At 40.1% G+C, this 20380-nt stretch overlaps 1 protein-coding gene across 1 annotated transcript; it reads right to left on the bottom strand.

Moving 5' to 3' along the window:
• Positions 1–1442: 1442 nt before the first annotated feature.
• GJD2 (gap junction protein delta 2) lies at positions 1443–4181 on the bottom strand. Its single transcript, XM_051621265.1, has 2 exons — positions 3979–4181; positions 1443–3336 (listed from the first exon to the last, which is right to left on the bottom strand). Exons 1-2 carry the CDS (start codon positions 4047–4049, stop codon positions 2493–2495), a joined length of 915 nt encoding a protein of 304 aa, XP_051477225.1. The 5' UTR covers positions 4050–4181; the 3' UTR covers positions 1443–2492.
• Positions 4182–20380: the final 16199 nt, after the last annotated feature.

Here is a 20380-nt window from a genome sequence, read left to right as displayed (position 1 = left end):
ATTAGGGCTTCTGCTTAACAGGAAATTATGCTGAACCTGAAACAAAGCCCAGTGAATTCAGGATGAGGTTTTTTCCCTTCAACTCCAATTGGCACTGGATCAAGTCCTTTGCACACAGTCTCCCATTTCTTCAACATGTTTTTGACTGTCACACATAATTTTTCCCTTCAATATCTATTCAACGGGAGATTGTGTAAACCATCCCAGGACTCTGCAAAATGAAAATTAGACTTGGATTTGTGTGTCAATTAAAAATCTTCAGAAGCTTGTTATATTGCGGATGGAGATTTTAGCTGCCATGTTGTCCTTCTAAAAATAACGTGCCGTTTTCCAGTGAGCATGCAGTCAACTAGCAATATCAGTGTGCATTTATATCACAAAGAATCATTTGAGAATTCCATCTTAATAGGTTCCCATAATCAAATTGGAAAAACTGTTCATTTCATACATAAGGAAGATATTTTTTTAAATCTTTAAAAACATGACACATCTCAAAGTCTTTTTGTGTTTCGCAGTGGAGGAAAAAAGACTGCAGTTGAAAGTGATATTGAATACACTATCGAAGAATTAATCAACTGTTTTTAAGTGACAATGCTGGCAAACCACAAGAATGAAATGTTATTTACTGTAAGCCAAGAGGAAAAGATTTATGTGCATTATCTCCAAGCCAAAAGACAATAAAATCCATTTTTAGGCTTGAAATAAAATGCAATTAAAAGGCCATTTGTGACTCTGAGCCCCTGTCCTCTTCTTATGTTATAAACTGTCTCCTAATTTTGCAGCACCATTTTGACCCTTTTCTTTAAAGGGCAGATAATACTTATTTAGGAATGCACTTGTATGGTGTTTTAGTCCTGATCCAACTCCTACTGTTGCCAGTGGGCTATACTCTGTTTAATTCAGTGGGAATTAAATAAGATCCTTAAGAAAAACTCTAGTTTCCTATATTAAAATGATTGCTGTTAACAGAGATTTATTTGTGACTGCCCCAGTGGCTTACCACTAAGTTGATGGAACATAACAGTGTATTTCTTGAGCAAGCTGTAAGGCAGAAAAGCTGAGGTTACTGTTTGGATTTGCAGATTAAAAGCTTCAATTATTTCCTTTATAGGTAAATGTACTCTGGCTATTCCCAGAGTGACCTTGGCAGCAAACTGTGTTGCCCTTACTGCCAGCAGAAAGAAGGCTGTTAGTGTCAGTGGGCTTTGGATCAGGCTTTAAAGACAGAAACCTTGCTTAAGGAGAAAAAGACATAAAGAACAGTCCTGATTTCACAGGTTTTGTCACTTAGAGTTTAGAATATCAACAAGACACTTTAAACCCTGAAGAATAATTGTTGTAAGTCAATTATTTTGACCCTGTATGTTTCTACAATTCCATACAATAATAAAGAAGAAGAAATACCTCTGAAATAGCTCTGCCTAAAAAAAAAAAAAAGGCAAATAGTTTATTTATCCATAGATAGTTTAGCTGCTTTTTACACCATTGCAACGACTAAACAAATAGCATAAAATGAACAAAAGACAGTATAAAATCACTTTATTCCAGCTGGTATCCCAAGACAACCTTTTGACTAAGTACAGAGTTAGATGTTTTGAGTATGGCACTTTTATATAAAAAAGAGCAGAAAGGAGGTGATGTATTCACAGTTAAAAGCAATGAACTCTGTTCCTTTGGTATGTGTGTCATCCTAGGTAATTGTTAGTAAATATATAACTTGGCTGTAATGAACCAACTCCATCTTATTCATGCACATATTAGGGAATTAACTGAAATGTACTAATATATTTTGCAGATCACAACTAATGTACAATGATTAAGGTCTCTGGTGTGTTTGTGTGTGGACAGGCAAACAAAAAATGGCAAAATTATATTCAGCATTTATTGCTCAGCATAACTAATTGATGCATAAACTGCGATAGGAAGTAGCTAGTAATACACACCAGGAATAAACTCTGTGGTTTAGACAAGCAAAATAATATAAGACATCTGTGAGATAGGTGAACACAAATATCCTGACTGAGCTGTGGTCAGATTCCTACAGTGCAGTTACCCTCATTTTAAAACATGCTTACATCTATCTGCATACTGCAAGAGTTTCCCCTACCCCATCCCGCCCCATATAGAGTATCCTTGCAGATTTTTATTATGAACATTCTACACATTTACAACAATTAGTCAGACAGTCCAAACTGTAAACTTGTCCTAAAGGCGACCAAAAAGCCGCTCCAAAGACAGATAATACCCAATCATTAGAAAGAAAAGTAAGAATAATAGTAGCTGTGCTGTAAGGCTAGATCAAGCATGGTTTTATAGCTGTTTTTCAGTCCTTTACATAGCACTGCATTTTGCAGCTAGTTCAGTAAGTGCAGATCCAATACCTTAATGGCTTTCTTGGTGGTATGATAAAATGCTTGCCTAAGCAATGTACCTTTCCCTAATGGTGTCTGGGTCTGTTCCACCTGGCACAGTACTTCAATTCTGTCACAGCCTCACACATAAGCTGAGTCACTTGACTGAGTCCTGCCAAAGTTAGGCATGCTCATTCTTGGCAGATCCTTATTTCTGATTTCGTATATGGATTTCCTTTTTGCCTGTACTCCTCTCACTGCCATTTTGATCTTTCTCCAGCCCAAGTGGTTCAGTTCTGCCAAATTGAGCACCACACAAATCCCACTGACAGCAAACATGAATACCAAGAATACAGTCTTCTCAGTGGGTCTAGAGACATAGCACTCTACTTCTTTAATGCAAGGGTATCTGTCACATTCATACATGGAAGGGACATTGAATCCATACAGAAAATACTGTCCCACTAAGAATCCAATCTCTAGGGCATTTCGAAAGACCACTTGGATGATATAAAATCGAGAAATGCCTTCTTGCCTCCTCATCTTTGACTTTGTAGTTCTGATGGCAGGATTAGGAATTTCTTTCACTTCTAAGCAGTCTGGTTCTGCCTCTTTGGTGGAGTTCTCAGTATTCTGCAGCACCCCATTGACAATTGTGTTCTTGATTTTCTTACTGTCCTCACGCTTCATTGAATCCTGGTCCCTCTCCAAGGCGAGGAAGACAGTGGAGTATCTCCGTTCCCTCTGCTTAGCAGACTGGTGAACAGAGTATGTTATAAAGCAAAGGCTGGGCGTGCACACCATGATGATCTGGAACACCCAGTACCTTATATGAGAAATAGGGAAAGCCTGGTCGTAACAAGCCTGGTTGCAGCCTGGCTGCAGCGTGTTACAGACAAACATAGTTTGCTCGTCATCGTACACCGTCTCCCCTACAATGGCCACAATGAGGATCCTGAAGATCACCACCACGGTCAGTAGGATCCTGGAACAGAGAAGCCCGTCAGTGCGCGCCGCCGCCGCGCGGCCGGGAGCTGTCCAGTGCTGACCGGGGCCCCGCGCCGCCGCCCCGCGGCCGGGAGCTGTCCGCTCCTGGCTGGGCCTCCGAGCCGCCGCGCCCGCGGCCCCGCGCCAGCCGCCGCCGACCCCGCTCCCGCGCAGCAACCGCGCAGCTTGCGCGGCATGGCCTCGGCGCAGACATGTGCGGCCGTGAGAACCCGCCGCTGTCAGAGCTCTCCGGCGGCGGTCAGCCCCCGCCCCGGCCGCCCTTTGGGGAAAAATCAGCCACCCGGGCCGCTAGGACCCGGAGAGCACGGAAGGGCGCGACGCGAGGCTGCTCCGGCCGCGGGACGCCGATGGCGGCGGGGACCCCCTGATGGCCTCCCGCTGCCCCGTGGCTCCTCGGAGACAAAGGCGGCCGCGTTTGCCGTGTCCCCGCGCCTCGGTGACCTGTGCCGCGCGCACACACACAAACGCACACACCAGCCCACAGGCGCTCAAGGCACCCGCCGCGAGAGCCCCGCGCGGAGGGTGCCCGCACGGCCGGGATCCGGTGCGTGCCGCCCACCGGCCGCTCGGACAGAAGGGAATTCCTCCCGTGCCCCCGCAGCTCCCCCGTAGCCCTTACCTCCCTATCATAGTAGAATGCTGCTGCACGGCAGCTTCCAGTAGCCTCTCTAGAATAGTCCATTCCCCCATCGCTGTTCATCCGGAGAAAAAGACTTTGGCAAGCGGAGGGGATCTCTTCACTTCTTCCTTGCTTGACCCCCGCCTCCTTCTTTTTTTTTTTTTCTTTTTCTTTTTTTTTTTTTTTTTCCTTTTTTTTCTTGCAGGGGGAGGAAAACAAGCAAAAGAGCAACGCCCCTCTACCGCCCGCAGTCCGGTGGCGGGAAGGCGGCTGGACCCTGCAGCTCTGCCGAGGGCTCCCGGCTCGGCGGGGCTGTGCTGGGCTTTGCCGGGTTGGACTGTGCCGGGCTGTGCTGTGTCAGGCTGTGCCAGACCGTGCCGGGCTGGGCTGTGCCGGGCTGGGCTGTGCCGCGCTGGGTTGGGCTCGGGTCCCTGCGGCGGCCACCACCGGCCCGGCCCGCTCGGCTGGTGGCGCGGCGGACCCGCGGCGTGGAGGGAGGAAGGTTGGCTTTTAGTGTCTTGCTGCCTCTAATCTGCCTTTAAGTAGTCTCCGCTTGCGTCACTGACAGGTTGGTGGAGAGCAGCCAAAAGCAGCGCTCGGATTTTCTCATTTTTATTATTCCGGTGAATATAAATAAAGAAATGCAATAAAATAAATGAAATTAATAAAGGAGGAAGAGGAGGAGGAGGAAGGGTGGAGGAGGAGCTGCCCCAGCTAGCGCAGGGCTCGCCGTGCAACTGTGTGCCTCCTTTCCTGAGCACCCCGGCAGGGCACCAGCCGCCTCCTGCTGCCGCGCACACCCGGCGCCCGGCCGGCCCTGGGGGGGGGGGCAGCTCCACCAGGCTGCTGGTTTGAAAAGCTGCTGCTCTAGGGCGTGACCGGGACACTGGGGCCCCTCCAGCCACAAATGCCCAGCTGCCGGGGCGGGGAGTCCCAAGAGTTCCTAGGCTTTGTCACTGCTTTCTGTCTCTCACAAAACAACGGTGTCATACAGCAATAACCTTACCTGTTAGAACTGCTTACCCTTTGAAGATACTGTACTTAAAACTGCATCTTTACTTTCCCATATTACAGATGTAAAAATAATTGAGGATAAATTAAATGTATTTATAGCCATTTTAGAGATGGCTGAGACTGGGCTCGAATATGTGCTAGGAAAGACACAAAACCTTCACACAAAGCGTCTCTAAACAGCACCAAAAAAAAGAAAATGTATCTTGAATAAATCCCTGCATTATAATCAGTCCACATATTTGCTTCCCATAAACTACCACACTATGTTTAAAATATTTTTTATTTTTCAGATACCCCTAGACACTGTACCTTAAACAACACCGAACAATTCCACACAAAAAGGTGGCACCAATCAGAATCTGTTCTCTGGTGGAGAAGCATAAAATGTATTCTGTGTATTTCCATAAAGATGAAGTATAGCTTCATACCTGCTGTTCTTTTGGCTCAAGTAATCCTATTAACAAGCAATGCAGGAAAAATTCTAGTCATTCTGATCATAATGCTTCTACTGCCAAGTTCAGTAAAATCAGTCTTTCAAAAGCAGAACTGCTTAGGCTGTTGTTACAATGTAGTCCTTTGGTTTACTTCTAGCTCTTTCATGAACAATTCTGTCTTGTATTAATGCCACTACGTATTTCCTGAATAGATGGGACCGAGCTTCATCTGTGTAGAGGACATCTGTATGTTTTAGACACCCCAAGGTTTGTTGTCTTTTCATTTGGAGTGTGCAGATGGTCTCTGATTCACATGATATTGGGTCAGTTGCCAGATTGGATCCCCAAATCTTTGAATTAGTGAAGGATCAAATAAGAAGCTCAGTGTATGTCTCTGTTTACAAAGAGATTGGTATCTTTTTCTCCTCTCCCAATCAAAAGTCTGTGGAGAAACATTCAATTATCTGGATTGTTTCCTTCCCCCACTGCTGGGAATTACTGGGAAAACTGAATAATCACTGTTTTTTCCTTAATATCTGACTTCATTCTTCTTAAAAGATGGTTCTCACAATTCCTGCATTTTTTGGTGGGATTTTTTGCATGTCATTTGTATAAACTGCTGCTGCAGCAACACTTTAACTAAAATGAAGAGGTTGTTTCTTTCATTTTAAGAGGACTGTAGTAGTGGTACAACTAATCTGATAATTGCAAGTCTCATAAGAAACCCAAAGTATGTCTGCAGCTAGACCTGAAAATGAGAGAAATCAAAGCAGTAGAGGAAGCAGTAATGTATGTGTAGAAGGAGAGAGGGCAGGGAATGTGCTAAGAAGCTAATGATGATAATCCTATTTAGTAATCCAAACAGAGAGGGAAAACCCATGATTGAAATTACTGAAGAGATTTGGGTTCACAGACAAATTTTAAAATTTCTACAAAGGGTAGCATTGGGATAGAAACCCCACTTATCTGAGCTTTTACGAACAGTAAGTATCAAGAAATCGAATTCTAATCATATCAGACAATGATATCAAAGAACACTAAGGCAGCATTTGTGGTGTGTGATGGATTCTACTTAACACTGGTAACCCAGCTGAGGAAACTTGTAGGGGAAATACCATAAATGAATGCTACGAACATGTAAGCACTGTTACAAAATTGGTTTTCATTTAAATATAGTTTAAAGTTAAATAATTTCAGGCCTGTTCTTGAAAGAGTTACATCTTATTCCAAAGTAGCTGACTTCCCCTTTTTAAAACTAACATCACATGCTCTCCCCAACCATGTTCACATGCAGGATACGTGGCCCTAGACCTGAGAAACTTTACTGAGCTTCAAACCTTAGTGAGTTTGGGAAAAAATACAATTTCAACATGAGAGTTTCTATCAGGATGTCAATATGCATTTTAAGTGATTGGAAAAATCAAAGGAGTTTCATACATCTCAAACTTACATGTAAAATTTCTGGAACTATGAATTTATGTCCTTAATTGGAGCCCTGGTTTATTGTAAAAATACAAGTAACAAGAACCAATGACCATATTCTCTGAGTGCTTAGAACAACAGTAAAAGGTGTATGAAGACTGTAATCATTTGCATTTCCATGATCCATTACATGTGTAGCAGCAACCTGTGGACTTACCTAAAAAAACTGTCTAAATCACAAAGTGCTAACACTATGTATAGTCCTGACTGTAATAGAGAGTTGTAGACATAAGAAGATTTTCAGCTTCTAAAGGTTCACCTTAGGTTTTACACCATTCCTCTGAATGTTTCAGCCTTTGGTAAAGCCAGGATTTGCAGAGCAGCAAGCTGCCAAGAATGCTATGGATGTATATTGCACAGTGTATGGTATTTGCATTAGAAAACCATGCCTATATTTCATTCACAAGCATTCAGGATTAGCAAAGCTTTATGTCTCACAGTTTACAAATAATCATTTCCGAATGAAGCAGTAATATCAGTTTGCATCAGGGCCAGGCCTGTCCTGTTCAGCAATTGCGTACAAAGGAAACAAAATCAGCTTCCCACTCCACGCACAGGCTTTTGGAGAAGAGGGTGTATTTTTGTTTGTTTTGCTTTACATTCAAAGAGAATGAGCATTCCTCTATGGACAAAATTCTTTATAAACTCTGTTGTTCCTAATAGGAGCTTGAACAAGCTTTGCATAAGGAAAATTTCAGAGTCCGCCACTGCTGCCTTATTAACTCATGACAAAATAATATAGACTGGGTTGAGCTTGGATTAGGTCTGAAGAATAAGACTGTATATGTCCTCAGTTTGATGCCAAACTGAGGCTAATCTGTCACTAAGAAGGTGTAGGCTGGAGTCTAAAAGATGCAACCCTTTTGCCCCTTTTGTAAAGGATGCAGAGAAGAATCAAATCTCTCAGGCTGCACATTCGTCAAGTATGGAACTGATCATGCTGGGAGCAGACCTGACACATTTGGCTCTCCTGTCAGACCCCCTGCAGCCTGGGCATGGATGGCATGATTTGTGCAGGATGAGGAAGCCACATGGCTAGTGCCATACCTGCTGTCAGGCAGTGTGCTAAACAATGGTATTCCCCTGCTTTGTTATTTTCTATGCTGAGGGTTACTGATGTAAAAAAATAATTCAGATATTACAGAATTCTTTCCCACACACTGCCTCCTTTTAAATTATACATCCATCCTAAACTTATTCTAAATATTTTATTTTAAAATAAAGATGCATTTTTTTAGTAATATCTTGATGACTTCTCTCAAGGTTCTTTTTTTGGCAGTTGTTCACAGTGGGTCCATAATTGCAGCAAATAAATATGTGCCATATGTAGAATCCAAAACTGTATGACAAATTCTTGCATTTCATTATTAAATTGAAAACCACTGTTTTCCATCAATTGTAGCAAACTTGGAGGAGAAAAAAAAAAAAAGAGCTGTTAATAAAAAATCTTAAGCTATTACTGAAGAAAATAGTAATTTGTTTAGAACTTTTTGTGAAATGTGTTGCCCCATATTTGCTTTGTGATTGTGTTTTGTAGCTTGTGTAATAAAAAAGATTTTTCAGCATTACTTTCATAAAGCTGTAGAACTTTGTTTGGAAGACTGGTATGATAAGTTTTTCCCTTCTCATACTATTTGGTGTGGCCCAAGAAATTTAAGTCATTAGCTACTAAATTGAAAATGCCTTTTTAAAACCTCTCAAAGCCATCTGCTATGCTCTGTTTTCATTTGGTGCCATATGTGGATTAATGAAATGATTGCATCAGATTATATCTTTTATTCATAAAATCATCTAGGTCATCTGCTTCCACCTACATTTCCTCTCTTATTAAAATGAGCATTTGTGCTTATGTTCTTCCTCCACAGTATGAGTACAATCCTAGCTGAAGTCAGCTGTTACGTGCATCTTAATAAGAAATTCTTCTGTGTTTTATTCTTAAATAAAATTCCTTCAAAAGACAACGCTGCATTTCACACCACAGAAAAGTGCATTTCCTCAACCATTTGAGAAGTAAAGATTTTGCAAAAGGTAGGAGGTCTGGATGTGCTAGTGGCCTCAGTCCTACACAAAAGAAACCAACATTTTAAGAACACTGTCACTTTGCTGCCAAGAAATAGTGCAGCTTTCACATCTGGTCAACAGTGCTTGTGTGAAAACTGTCAATAGCAGGGCCAGCATTTGTGATCCTTTTTGTGAGGATGGAATACTGCCTGCATTCATATGCTTCACACTTGAAAATAGCAAGATGTCAAGTGCACAGAACTCAAGGCTTTCTCTGACACATAAGAAGACAAAATACTGAGCTATTCTAATGATCACATTAAGAATCTGTTATGCATCAGGGGCTCATATCTACCACTGAAGATTGCTATAAATTGAAAGCTTTTTGGAAAATTGTTAGTATTATCAATAAAGAAGAAATAAATACTTGAATACTCATAAGCTTTTAAAGCAAGAACACATAAGTCATGCTGAATTTCTGTTACTATTGTTGCTGTGGGGGGATATAATATAACAAATATTTGCTGAGGGGCAGGTATTAAGTAAATGTCCTTCAATATTTTGAACAAAGATAATTTAAAATACCTTAATATAACTGTTCTAACTATATGGTAAACTTCAAGTATCATACATGTCTCATTACAGAATATTTTATTTCCTGACTTGATCCCTCAAATTTCATGAAGGTCATCTGTGGTCATGTGCCCACAAGGACCTTTTCATCAACAAACTAGCAGTTCAAATAAAATTCCTTGGAAATAATTTGGACATCTATACTGAATCACAACTGCACATATATTTCCAGCATTTATACAGGTCCCAGTGCAGCAGGATCTGTACTTTGTGCAAACTCCAGAGAGTAAACGTTGGTTAGTTTGCAGACAGGCTGCAGCTAAAAGAAAAACTTCATTGAATCAAATCCTTATGAACTGACGGGCTCTAGAAAGAAGAACAAAAAGAAGTACAGTGTTCCAGGAGCCAGGTAATCTGCTGCTAGTCACTTGCTAGTCATTTTCCGTTCTCTCTTTCACCATCCTCAAAAGAGCACTCACATCCTGCTAAACAATCTGTTGATATAGCTTCATGAACTATGATGGCTTGTGTAAATTTGTGAGCAGATCTCATGTGGATTCCCATTATAGTCTGCTTTACTATACCACACTTACTAAAGAAAGAGCCTGTCAAAAATACCTGGGACACAGAAGAGTATGAAGGATTCCATATAACCAGATTTAGTATGCATTGTAAAGTTGCAAAGAAATATGCACAAACTAACTTAACAATAAATTCAATATGTGAATGAAAATTATTTTCCACTGAGAAAAATCTGATCTTCCTAGAGTCTATTATTTCAAAGATACATATTCCAAGATATATGATGCCAATTATGCAGTCACTAGGCTAGAATCAATATAGAACATGGCTGAGACTCAGTTCAGCAAAACTTATTTTCCTCTTTTCCTTAAAAATCAAAGAGAGTTATGAATTGTCATCAGAAGAATCTTAGGTCAATTTATTTATAATTATAAATAAATAAATACATACATTTTGTTTGAATTTATATTCTAGTATCTCTACCCCATGGTAGTCAATTTTCATGGTACTAATGGCAATTCCTACTGATTTTAATGGAGCCAGAATTTAAAAACCCTTAAGATCTTATATACAACTGAACATTTAAAAATCTCTAATGGCACAATGCAATTTGTGAGAAAGTTAATGAGTGCTTTATAATACACATAACAGCAGAAATTAAGATTAAATTATAAGAAAATAGCTCTCTCTATTGGAACTCTAAGTAGCAGTTTGATGCTTCTCATATTTGATAGGGGGAAAAAAAATGTCTATGAGAAACCACGCTTTAGTATTTCAGTATGAATGCATTACATCAAATATTTTTTCAGGCCTACTTGTCTGATTTCCTTGTCTACATTTGTCTTCATCCAAGTGCTGAATCCCTGTACTCCCAGCTGCTTTTAGCTCAGTGACATAATTTACAGCAGAGTTGCTTTCCTTTGTTTGAATATTACACCACCATATGTCTCCTCTATTCCTGGTGCCCCTTGGTCTCATTCGTTCCCTCCCTGTCTCACCAGTCTCAGAAGAGAATTCACATCCCATTAAAGCATCCCTTCAGAGCCAGGCTGAGACAATCCCTAGAAATAAATAGGGCAGTCAAATGATTGATTTGAAAGTAAACTATACCAGTGGAATGGAAAGTGGGAGCTCAGTAAGAAATCCAGAGGTTTTTTCATCCTTCCGTCAAATAATTAAGGGAGTTCTCCACAGGAACTCGTATTCTCCAGAAATGCTCTTCCATAAGATTATTATGGTGATTTAAATGGTCTTTGTGGGGAGAATGTATTCAAATTGCATGTGATTTTACACTTTGACCCAGCTAAGGCTCTAGGTAAAAGTCATTGAGTTATCCTTTCAGCGACATTGCACATGCGGATCAAGAATACAGTCATGGGCTTGAGAGGAGAATCTGACATATTATGCAGAGGTCCTGGAATATTAAAAAAAATAATAATCTTCAAGTGAATTTAAGTTTTATAAACATTGAAAAAATTCAATTTTTTAGTCTAGGACCTTTAGCTTAGTTTATAGATGCACACACTTTCACTAGAAAATACCAATTAATAGACCTAGAATGGTTTGCCAGACCCATCCCAATCATGCACACCTGGAGTTTCACAGGTGGTGATTTAAACTGGCATTTTTGTGAGTTCCACAACTGTTACTAACAAACAGCATCTGTTCAGTGCTGCTGAGCATGCTTTGTTTTCAGAACACCATTTGTTAATATTTTCTAAACAAATTTTCCTAGGATGAACATTTCTCTCCACTTTGTAATGTTTCTATTCCAAAATGGAGTGAAATAAAATCAAAACTTTCTAGGAATAAAAGGCTTTGAGTTTAATAAAGTTGCAATTACAGTATTCTATTTCCTGTATCCTGCAGAACATTGAAGTATTTACCTATAGATTTTTGTATTTAAAAAAAAAATGTTCTGAAATATTAATTTCATAACTATATTTACCAGAATCTAGTAGAAATTATGTCCTTTTGACTATGCTGCAGGAAAGAATGTGTAACACAGCAGAAGAAAAGCTAAATTAAATCATTCATAAAACACTATAGAACACCTACAAGTGTCCATGATTTATTTCTGTGCTTTTAAGAAAAAGACAAACCAGCATTATGTGTGATGTTGCTATGGTACTGAAAGTGGCAGTTTATTTTTCTAGATAACAGTGAAACTCATATAATTTATCACATAGGTCAGAAGTGCTCAAGGGCTGCATTGATTTACATACATGCTATGCAAATCTGTCCTCATTTTTAACCAGATATTTACTTTGCATTTTCAACTTAGAGCTTAGTGTTTGCAACCTTTTTCACACTTTCCTGTTAGAAAGTGAGGACTATTTTCCTGTGAGAAGTATAACCAAACTGTCAGTGATTTATACTGAAAAAGTAGAAAAGTTTCATGGTACCTTGTTTCATTATTTCCTTAATTTAAAACTCTCTGCCTTACTGAGTGGGAAACAGAATAAAAAGATTACCTTACCTTATTCACATCTTCTTGGGGGCTCAGGGGCCTGGTGTGGGCAGACTGATTCACACTGACCACAACACCAAGCAGCTGTTGGAGTCATCCCTATGACCCTTTCCCGCTTGTGCTTGCCCAACTCTAACATAGCTGAGGATCAAAGGGAGACCAAAAGGTTCCATTACCTACCATTACCCACCTCTTGCCAGACTGAACACCTCATACAGGCCCTAAACTATAGAAGATGCCACTTAAAGTGTTCATCAAGTGAATTTCAAAGGCTACAACAGAGTCAGAACAGTACCATATATATAGAGAGACCTACATGCAAGGGGGTAAATATTTTATCTGTACAATTTTATGGACTATTATTTTGTATAAATTTATAAGATTTACTGCAAATACTACATCATGTTTTACCTCCATTTTCTGTTTTTCAGATTTTGAAGGATCGCTTATATTTGTATGTGTCTGTACTTGCTGAACACACAATGGACAAAATACAGAATTGTATTTTCTTCAGTCACTGCTCCAGAATGTCTCCATTTTGCAAACAACTTCCTCAGAGCAGACTTGCTTAGGCTGTGTTCAGACCAAAAATAAGGTCACACCTCCCGACGTGAGACAGTAAGCCCCCTTTTCCCCATCTGAATTTACCGCCATTTTCCTCCTTCAGCCCACAGCCACGGCAAAACACAGGCTTTTTTGTGGAAACTTCTACAAATAAGTCTACGGAAAATTTGTCTGATCCCAGAGGCTTCATTCACTCTGCCTAAGAAGAAAAGATGGGCTACAGTGAATTCACAAAACAGGAAAGCCAGGTCTCCCAAGCTGTAGATTTAGGAAAGATTTTCACACAGTTAAGATAGATGAAAATTACACACAGAGCATTTTTGAATGGGAATTTCAACACCTCACATTGATATGTAGCTACCCAGTGTTTTCTCAAAACCAGACTTCTTCAGATGTTGAAGAACAGAAATCAGCAGATTTCCAGCCCTGATTTCACCCTGTAAGCATATCTATCCTATAGTTTCAGAGGAAAAAGAATAGGCAATTCACTTCAAGTATTTGCTGATAAACAGTTAAATGTTTGTCCTGTTTATAAATATGTCAGTAAGTAATATATCAAAAATATATGGATAAGTTATTGATCTGTTTTGTTTCATTAATGTTGTCTGATACACTTCATTATTTCTCAGAGTGAAAGATCTACCTTGGGGCAGAAATTGTATTATAAAGAGAAAAGGCTTACAAGAAAACTAGTGCAGGTGAAGATAAAAATAAAAATGACATCCAAGTCCCCACAGAGTTTTAATAAATATTTGTGAAGCATTTTTAGTTTAATTACAACAACTAGGTATCAAAGTCCAGTGTCATGTTACCAGAAATGTCAGTGCAAACTGTTCCTTGGGCTGGAAGGCACTATGTATGGAAAAAAGCGCGAATGTGTGAAATTCAAGTATGACTGCCACGAAGACAAATAAGGCATGAGAGAAAACAAGAGCTCAAAGATAGATCAATTAATCCAAAGAAAACCAACTAGACAGGTGGGTGAGTCATGCACACCATGCAGGCAGAATTTCTGTTGAATGGAAAATACACTTAATGCCGCATGTTTCACTCTGAAAGACAATGTGTCCAATGAGTTACACTAAATTGGGTGGCAAGCCTCTTACTTGTGCTGTAATGTTCAAAACATCCTCAGGCAGAGAACAGGGACTGACTTTTCCTTTTTATAAGGTCTCTCCTCTTGTGATTAGCTCTTCCTGGCAATGTGGTTTTCTTCAGTTTTTAAGGTGACTTTGGAAAATGTAGTGTAAACCCAAACTTTTTTTTCATTATAAATAAGAGCTATCTTGCTTCAGTGGGAGGGCTGGTCAAACAAATATTTCAAATGACCATATCACAAGAATTAAATAAAAGATATTTAATTGTTCTTTTCTCTGGTAGCAGGGACAATCTTTCCAGAATTAGGAAGTGCCATTATGCTTGCATCAGAGAGAGGTGATAGTTGTCCTGCAGAGAGGGTATGACCTGTCACAGCTGGCTCTGGAAAAAAACAGGGCCACTGCTACAAGGCTGTGCATAGTTTCTTAAAATATTTTTAATTTTAGTGAAGTGAATGTGTAAATAGGAAAACCAAATCACAATACACACAGAAAAGCCAAAGTTGAAAGTACATCACTCAAAGTCTAAATGGTCTTCTATGACTGTGTAGCGTTGTGTTCTTTAAGAGAACACTGAATTGTTTCTTATGTTTGATATTTATTATGAAAATAATTCTTACAGGTCAACAAGTACACTCAGAGTTATTTGGCTGCTTTTAACACATAAAATCTCCAGCATTTTGGTGGGTGTAATAAACAATTCAGAAGTTGCACACACCAGCATTTGAGTTATCTCTCAGCAACTGCAGCAAGGTGCACTAGAATCTAGCCCAAGACACAGTTTAAAAAATCCTCACTAAGTGCCTTTTCACAAAAAGAAACCTACAGTGTCTCTATTTGACTCTTTTCAGCCACTATATTCAATGGTTACTTAGAAGCATGCACTGGAGATTTACAGCAAGGGAAGAAAAATAAAAACTTCAGGAAAATAACCATACCTTCATCTACTTCAGACAGTCCTACTAGTATCATCTTCAAAACAAGAGCAGTGTTCTGATTTATCTAAGCTGAGAACTTGGACTTTTTTTTTTCCCCAATGGACCTAAGACTATAATGCAGCTTTTTTGTTCTGCATTTAAGCCATATCTAAGTTCTAGCTTTCCAAAATAATACTCATTGAAGCAAAACACATTCCATCCTTTTTAAATATCTCAACTTACCTATGATCTTGCTAATTTATAAATGCTTATAGAAGTTACTGAAGTTGGATACAGTACCCTCATTCCCCAGCATACTTCCCTCCATTGCTTTAAACAGGCAAACTGTCTGTGGAAAGAGCAGGGAATCTGGGGGAGAATGCATGCCAAATGAATGTGAAGAGTTCATGCCAAGAAGTTGGACTGCAGGACTGACTTTTAACACACAGGTTTTGTCCATAGCACAATAATTTCATTCTATATTCTTCAGTGCCAAGTGCTGTAGCCAGGTACATTAAAAAACTTAAGAGGTAATCAAATAGCCAGCCTCAACTGCTCTGTGGCAGGGAAATTATCTAACTCTAGGCTTAGGTCTCTGCTACAATGGTTGACTCCTGTTAAACAATCAAGTGCACATCATCACTAAAGATGAAGAACTTGGTCACAATTATGGTCACACTCTTTCCACTTTTGCAATACTTTTTTAAGCTGTAGCAAAGTATCTTTTACACAACTCAATACCTATGAGAATCAGTGCTAAAGCACCACACCACCTCCTCCAGTCAAGCAGGGACAGACTGCACCTGTGGACAAGACTTGAAGGCAGCTGTCCATTTCATATTCACCCTGTGAGCCTGGAGAAGACAAGAAGCAACATCTTTTCAAGGTATAAATGAGATTTTGGTGCCTAGACTCCAAAACCCCAATACTGTAGGACAAGAGCAAAGCCTTTACCTCCTCTACCATCATAAAAATTGTTTTATTAGGTAAAGAAAAAGTATTTCCGTTATGCACTTCATCATCTTAATGACTTTTCTGCAGTTATTGCAAAGAAAGGAATGATGATTTTTCTGTGTGTCTCAGATTAAGTGTAAATTGTTATTTATTATATTCATTCTGTCCTTCAGAATTTAAACAGAGCTCAAGAGGTCTTAAACTATTTCTTAGATGACAACTTCCTTCTTGAAAAGACCTCTTTTTCCAACTAGAATTGCACAGTTTGATGTTAGTTACAAGACACGTGGCATATTTTCCAGTAGAGTATTTCATAATCTTCATCTACTGGACAGACCCCATTTTGTCTGTGTGAACAATACACTATGATCTTATTTTTATTAGCTTTAGAACACTCAAAGTCTGATAGGTTCTCCATTGCTCTGGAGGCTACAATGAGACACATATTTCCTTACAAAAGGCCTTTGGTCTAAATAGGCAGGATAAAGGGGAGGAATTGGGGGAAGCATGACAAACTTTTTTCCCTTTTCTATACTGAGAAAATCCCTGTTAGTGGGACCTAAAATGCATTTCTGGAACACAGAGCAATGTTTTCGCTATTGGTTTAGCAAAGTAACTACCAGCATTTTGCTGGGTTCTACGTATCAGTATTTATCTGTTCTGTGGTATTTGTGGCATTCTCTAAACTTATTTTGGCAAATGCCATGAATACCATGGTAAATTTAACCACTGTGAGTGATAAATGTCAGGCTTTTAATAGCACCCACTGTCTCTGTGTCATTGCACGATCCTATTTGGAGACTGCACAGTCACCATCTCTGTATTATTAGTTACCAAATAAATAGTCCTTTTAGCATTTTAAATGGCAATACATTTTTCTATTATTTGCTTTTTATAATATATATGAACAGGATGAGCAAAGGAACACTCTGAATGTCTTTTGGCAGAAGGAAGACCCTGCAGGGTACTATTCCTGATAAATTCCTGTCCTGTTTATTTACAAAAATAAGGCCATAAGGTAGTTTCTTATCTCTGTTAGGTGCCAGTACAATGAACACTATTCATAGTATCAGTGGAAATGAAAGGGCAAACACAAATTTGTCCACCCAGTTGATGACAAGAGCTCACATTTTGCTTGATCAGAAAAGTCCATAAAATTGCTGCTGCAGCCATTATAATACAGAATTTGACACCAGACATTGCAAACTTATTCTCCACATGACTTTGTGCATTTTTTACACTTTCAGCAGTATGTGATGTGTTCAGGCTATGTCTAAAGAACATGCTTTGGTGGCACTTTAACTGTAGGTTGCAAGAAGCAGAGAGTATTTCACATAATCATTAAAATACTATAATTCCTACCTTTTCTCATAATTCTGAGGTTTTGCCTTAAGCATAAAATGTAATTAGGAACCAACTCATCTTAGGAACAAGGCTACAAAATATCCACAAGGGTTTTTTAGTCAAATATCTCTGTGATAACACCAGTGAAATATCTCGAAGGAATTAAGGGGTGTTATTCTAAGTGACACAACTGATAACCCAGCTGAAATGCGTCTACAATACATGTGGGATGGACCACAAACCAGAATAGCTGTAAGACATTGTGCTGCTAGAAAGCTACAATATGGTTGCCATTACTGAAATTAGGTGGCATGAATCTCCTGAATGGAGTGCAGATATCAATAGTTACAGGCTGTTCAGACAGGACAGGGCAGGAAGGGGAGTGAAAGGTTGCCCTCTTCATCAAGAAGTGGATAGAATGTGAAGAGCTGTCTCTGAAGAATAGCCACGGGCAGGTTGACAGTTTATGAGTAAGAATTAAAGACCAAAGCAACCAAGGAGAACCTTGTGGTTGGTGTCTGCTACAGGCCACCTGATCAAGGGGAGCCTATTGAAGCCTTTTTACTCTAGATTAAGGAGGTATTCTGCTCGGAGGCTCTTGTCTTGCTGGGGGACTTCAACCACTTTGAAACCTGCTGGAAAAGTAGTATGGCAAGGTTTAGATAATCCACGAGACTCCTGGAACTCATTGAGGATAACCTCTTAAGCCTGGTAACAGAGAGACCTACCAGAAGGGACTCAATAATGGACCTAATCATTACCAGTGCAAGTGAGCTAATTGTTGATGTCAAGATTGGAGGCAGCCTGGGCTGCAGTCACTACGCAGTGGTGGAGCTTGCATGCCTGAGAGGTATGGTCAGGCAAAAAGTAAAGGCAGGACCCTGAATTTTAGGAAAGTAAGCTTCCAGCTGTTGAAGGAATTAGTCAATAAGACCCCCTGGGAGGCTGGCTTCAGGGGCAGGGGAGAAGAACAGAACTGGCAGATCTTTAAGGACACATTCCATAGAGTGCAAGAGCTCTCGATCCCCAGGTGTAAGAATACACTCAAGGAAGGCAGGAGACCACCATGACTGAGTTCAGATTTGCTGGCCAAACTAGCAAGAAGGAAATACACAGAGTGGACACAGGGACAGGTATTCTGGTAACAGTATAGGGACCATTCCCAGTCATGTAGGTATGGAGTCAGGAAGGCCAAGGCACAGATGAAGCTGAATCTGGCAAGGGATGCAAGAGTAATAACAAGGATTTCTACAGGTATGTCAGCCAGAAAGGGAAGGTCAAAGAAAGCGTTCCTATCCTGATGAGAGAGACTGGCAAACTGTTAATAATGGATGAGGAAAAGGCTAGGATACTCAACAAATTATTTGCCTCAGTCTTCACTGGCAGCTTCTCTCTTAACACCTCTTGAGTGGGAGGATCACAAGATGGGGACTAGGGAAACAAAATCCCTCCCACTGTAAGAGAATATCTGGCTTGTGACTGCTTGAGAAACCTGAACATACATAAGTCTATGGGGTCTAATGAGATATATCCCAGAGTCCTTAGGGAATTGGCTGATGTAGTTGCCAAGCCACTTTGAAAAGTCGTGGCACTCAGGTGAAGTCCCTGATGACTGGAAAACGGGAAACATTGCACCCATTTTTAAAAACAATAGAAAGGAGTACCCTAGAGGAATTACAAACCTGTCAGCTTCACCTGTGTGCTGGGGAAGATCATGGAACAGATCCTCCTAGAAGATATACTAAGGCACATGGAGGACAGGGAGGTGATTAGAGAAGCTCACAGCTTCACCATGGGTAAGTACTTCCTGACCAACCTAGTTGGCTTCTATGATGGAAAGACTACATCAGTGGACAAGGGAAGAGCTATGGATGTCATCTATTTGGACTTCTATACGACTTTTGACACAGTCCCCCATAATACCCTTCTCTCTAAATTGGAGAGCTATGGATTTAATGGGCAGAATATTCCATGGTGAGGGACTGGTTGGATGGTCACATCCAGAGTGTAATACCTACTGTCTCAATGTCCAGATGGAGACTGGGACAAGTGGTGTCCGTCAGGGATCCACAATGTGACCAGTACCACTTAATATCTTCACCAATGACACACACAGTGGGATTGAGTGCACCCTTCAGCAAGTCTGAAGATGACACCAAGCTGAAACGTGTAGCTGACGTGCCTGAGGGACAGGATGCCGTACTCAGAGGGACCTGGACAAGCTTGAGAAGTGGGCCCATGTGAAACTAATGAGGTTCAACAAGGCCAAGTGCAAGGTCTTGCACATGGTTCAAGGCAACCCCCAGTATCAACACAGACTGGAGAGTGAAGGGCTTGAGAGCAGCCCTGTGGAGAAGGACTTGGGGGTACTAGTAGATAAAAAGCTAGAAATGAGCCAGCAATATATGTTTGCAGCCTGGAAGGCCAATCGTATCCTGGGCTGCCTCCAAAGAAGGGTGGTCAGCAGGTGTGGGGGGCAAAATATTGGGTTTGTATATATTTGTACACATTCTTTTCTATCACTAATGTTTAATTAAAGCTGTGTAGTTTAGTTTCCAACCCCATAAGTCTCTCTCCCTTATTCTCTTTCCTTTCCCTTTATGGGAAGGGAGAGGGGTTTATAGAGAGCATCTGTCATTCATTTAATTGCTGGCCCAGAGTTAAACCTTGACAGAAAAATATTTGTATGCATATATTGATGTGTAAATATATGTGTGTGTGAGTACCCATATACAAGTATATATGTATAAATATTTCTATGTGCAAATATATGTGTGAGTGCATGTATACATATTAATATAGCAAACACATTGGAAAACCTGGAATTAAATAAATGCAAGTGCAGTATTAACCAGCAATAACATAAATCACTCATTTTCCTATATACAGTGAAGATTTCCATTCCATGTAAGTCATTTTTAACGCCCATTCAACTTAGCTGCCAAAATATATGGGAAAAAGATCAAAAGCTACTGTATTACCACTGTTTGTCAGGTTGTCATACAGAGCTGAGCTGCACAAGACAGCTAC

This window comes from Apus apus, chromosome 5, assembly GCF_020740795.1.
Source record: "Apus apus isolate bApuApu2 chromosome 5, bApuApu2.pri.cur, whole genome shotgun sequence".
In the NCBI taxonomy this organism is placed as follows: domain Eukaryota; kingdom Metazoa; phylum Chordata; class Aves; order Apodiformes; family Apodidae; genus Apus; species Apus apus.
The sequence above is the reverse complement of the archived record's forward strand: the minus strand, read 5'-3'. Positions and strand labels throughout refer to the sequence as shown.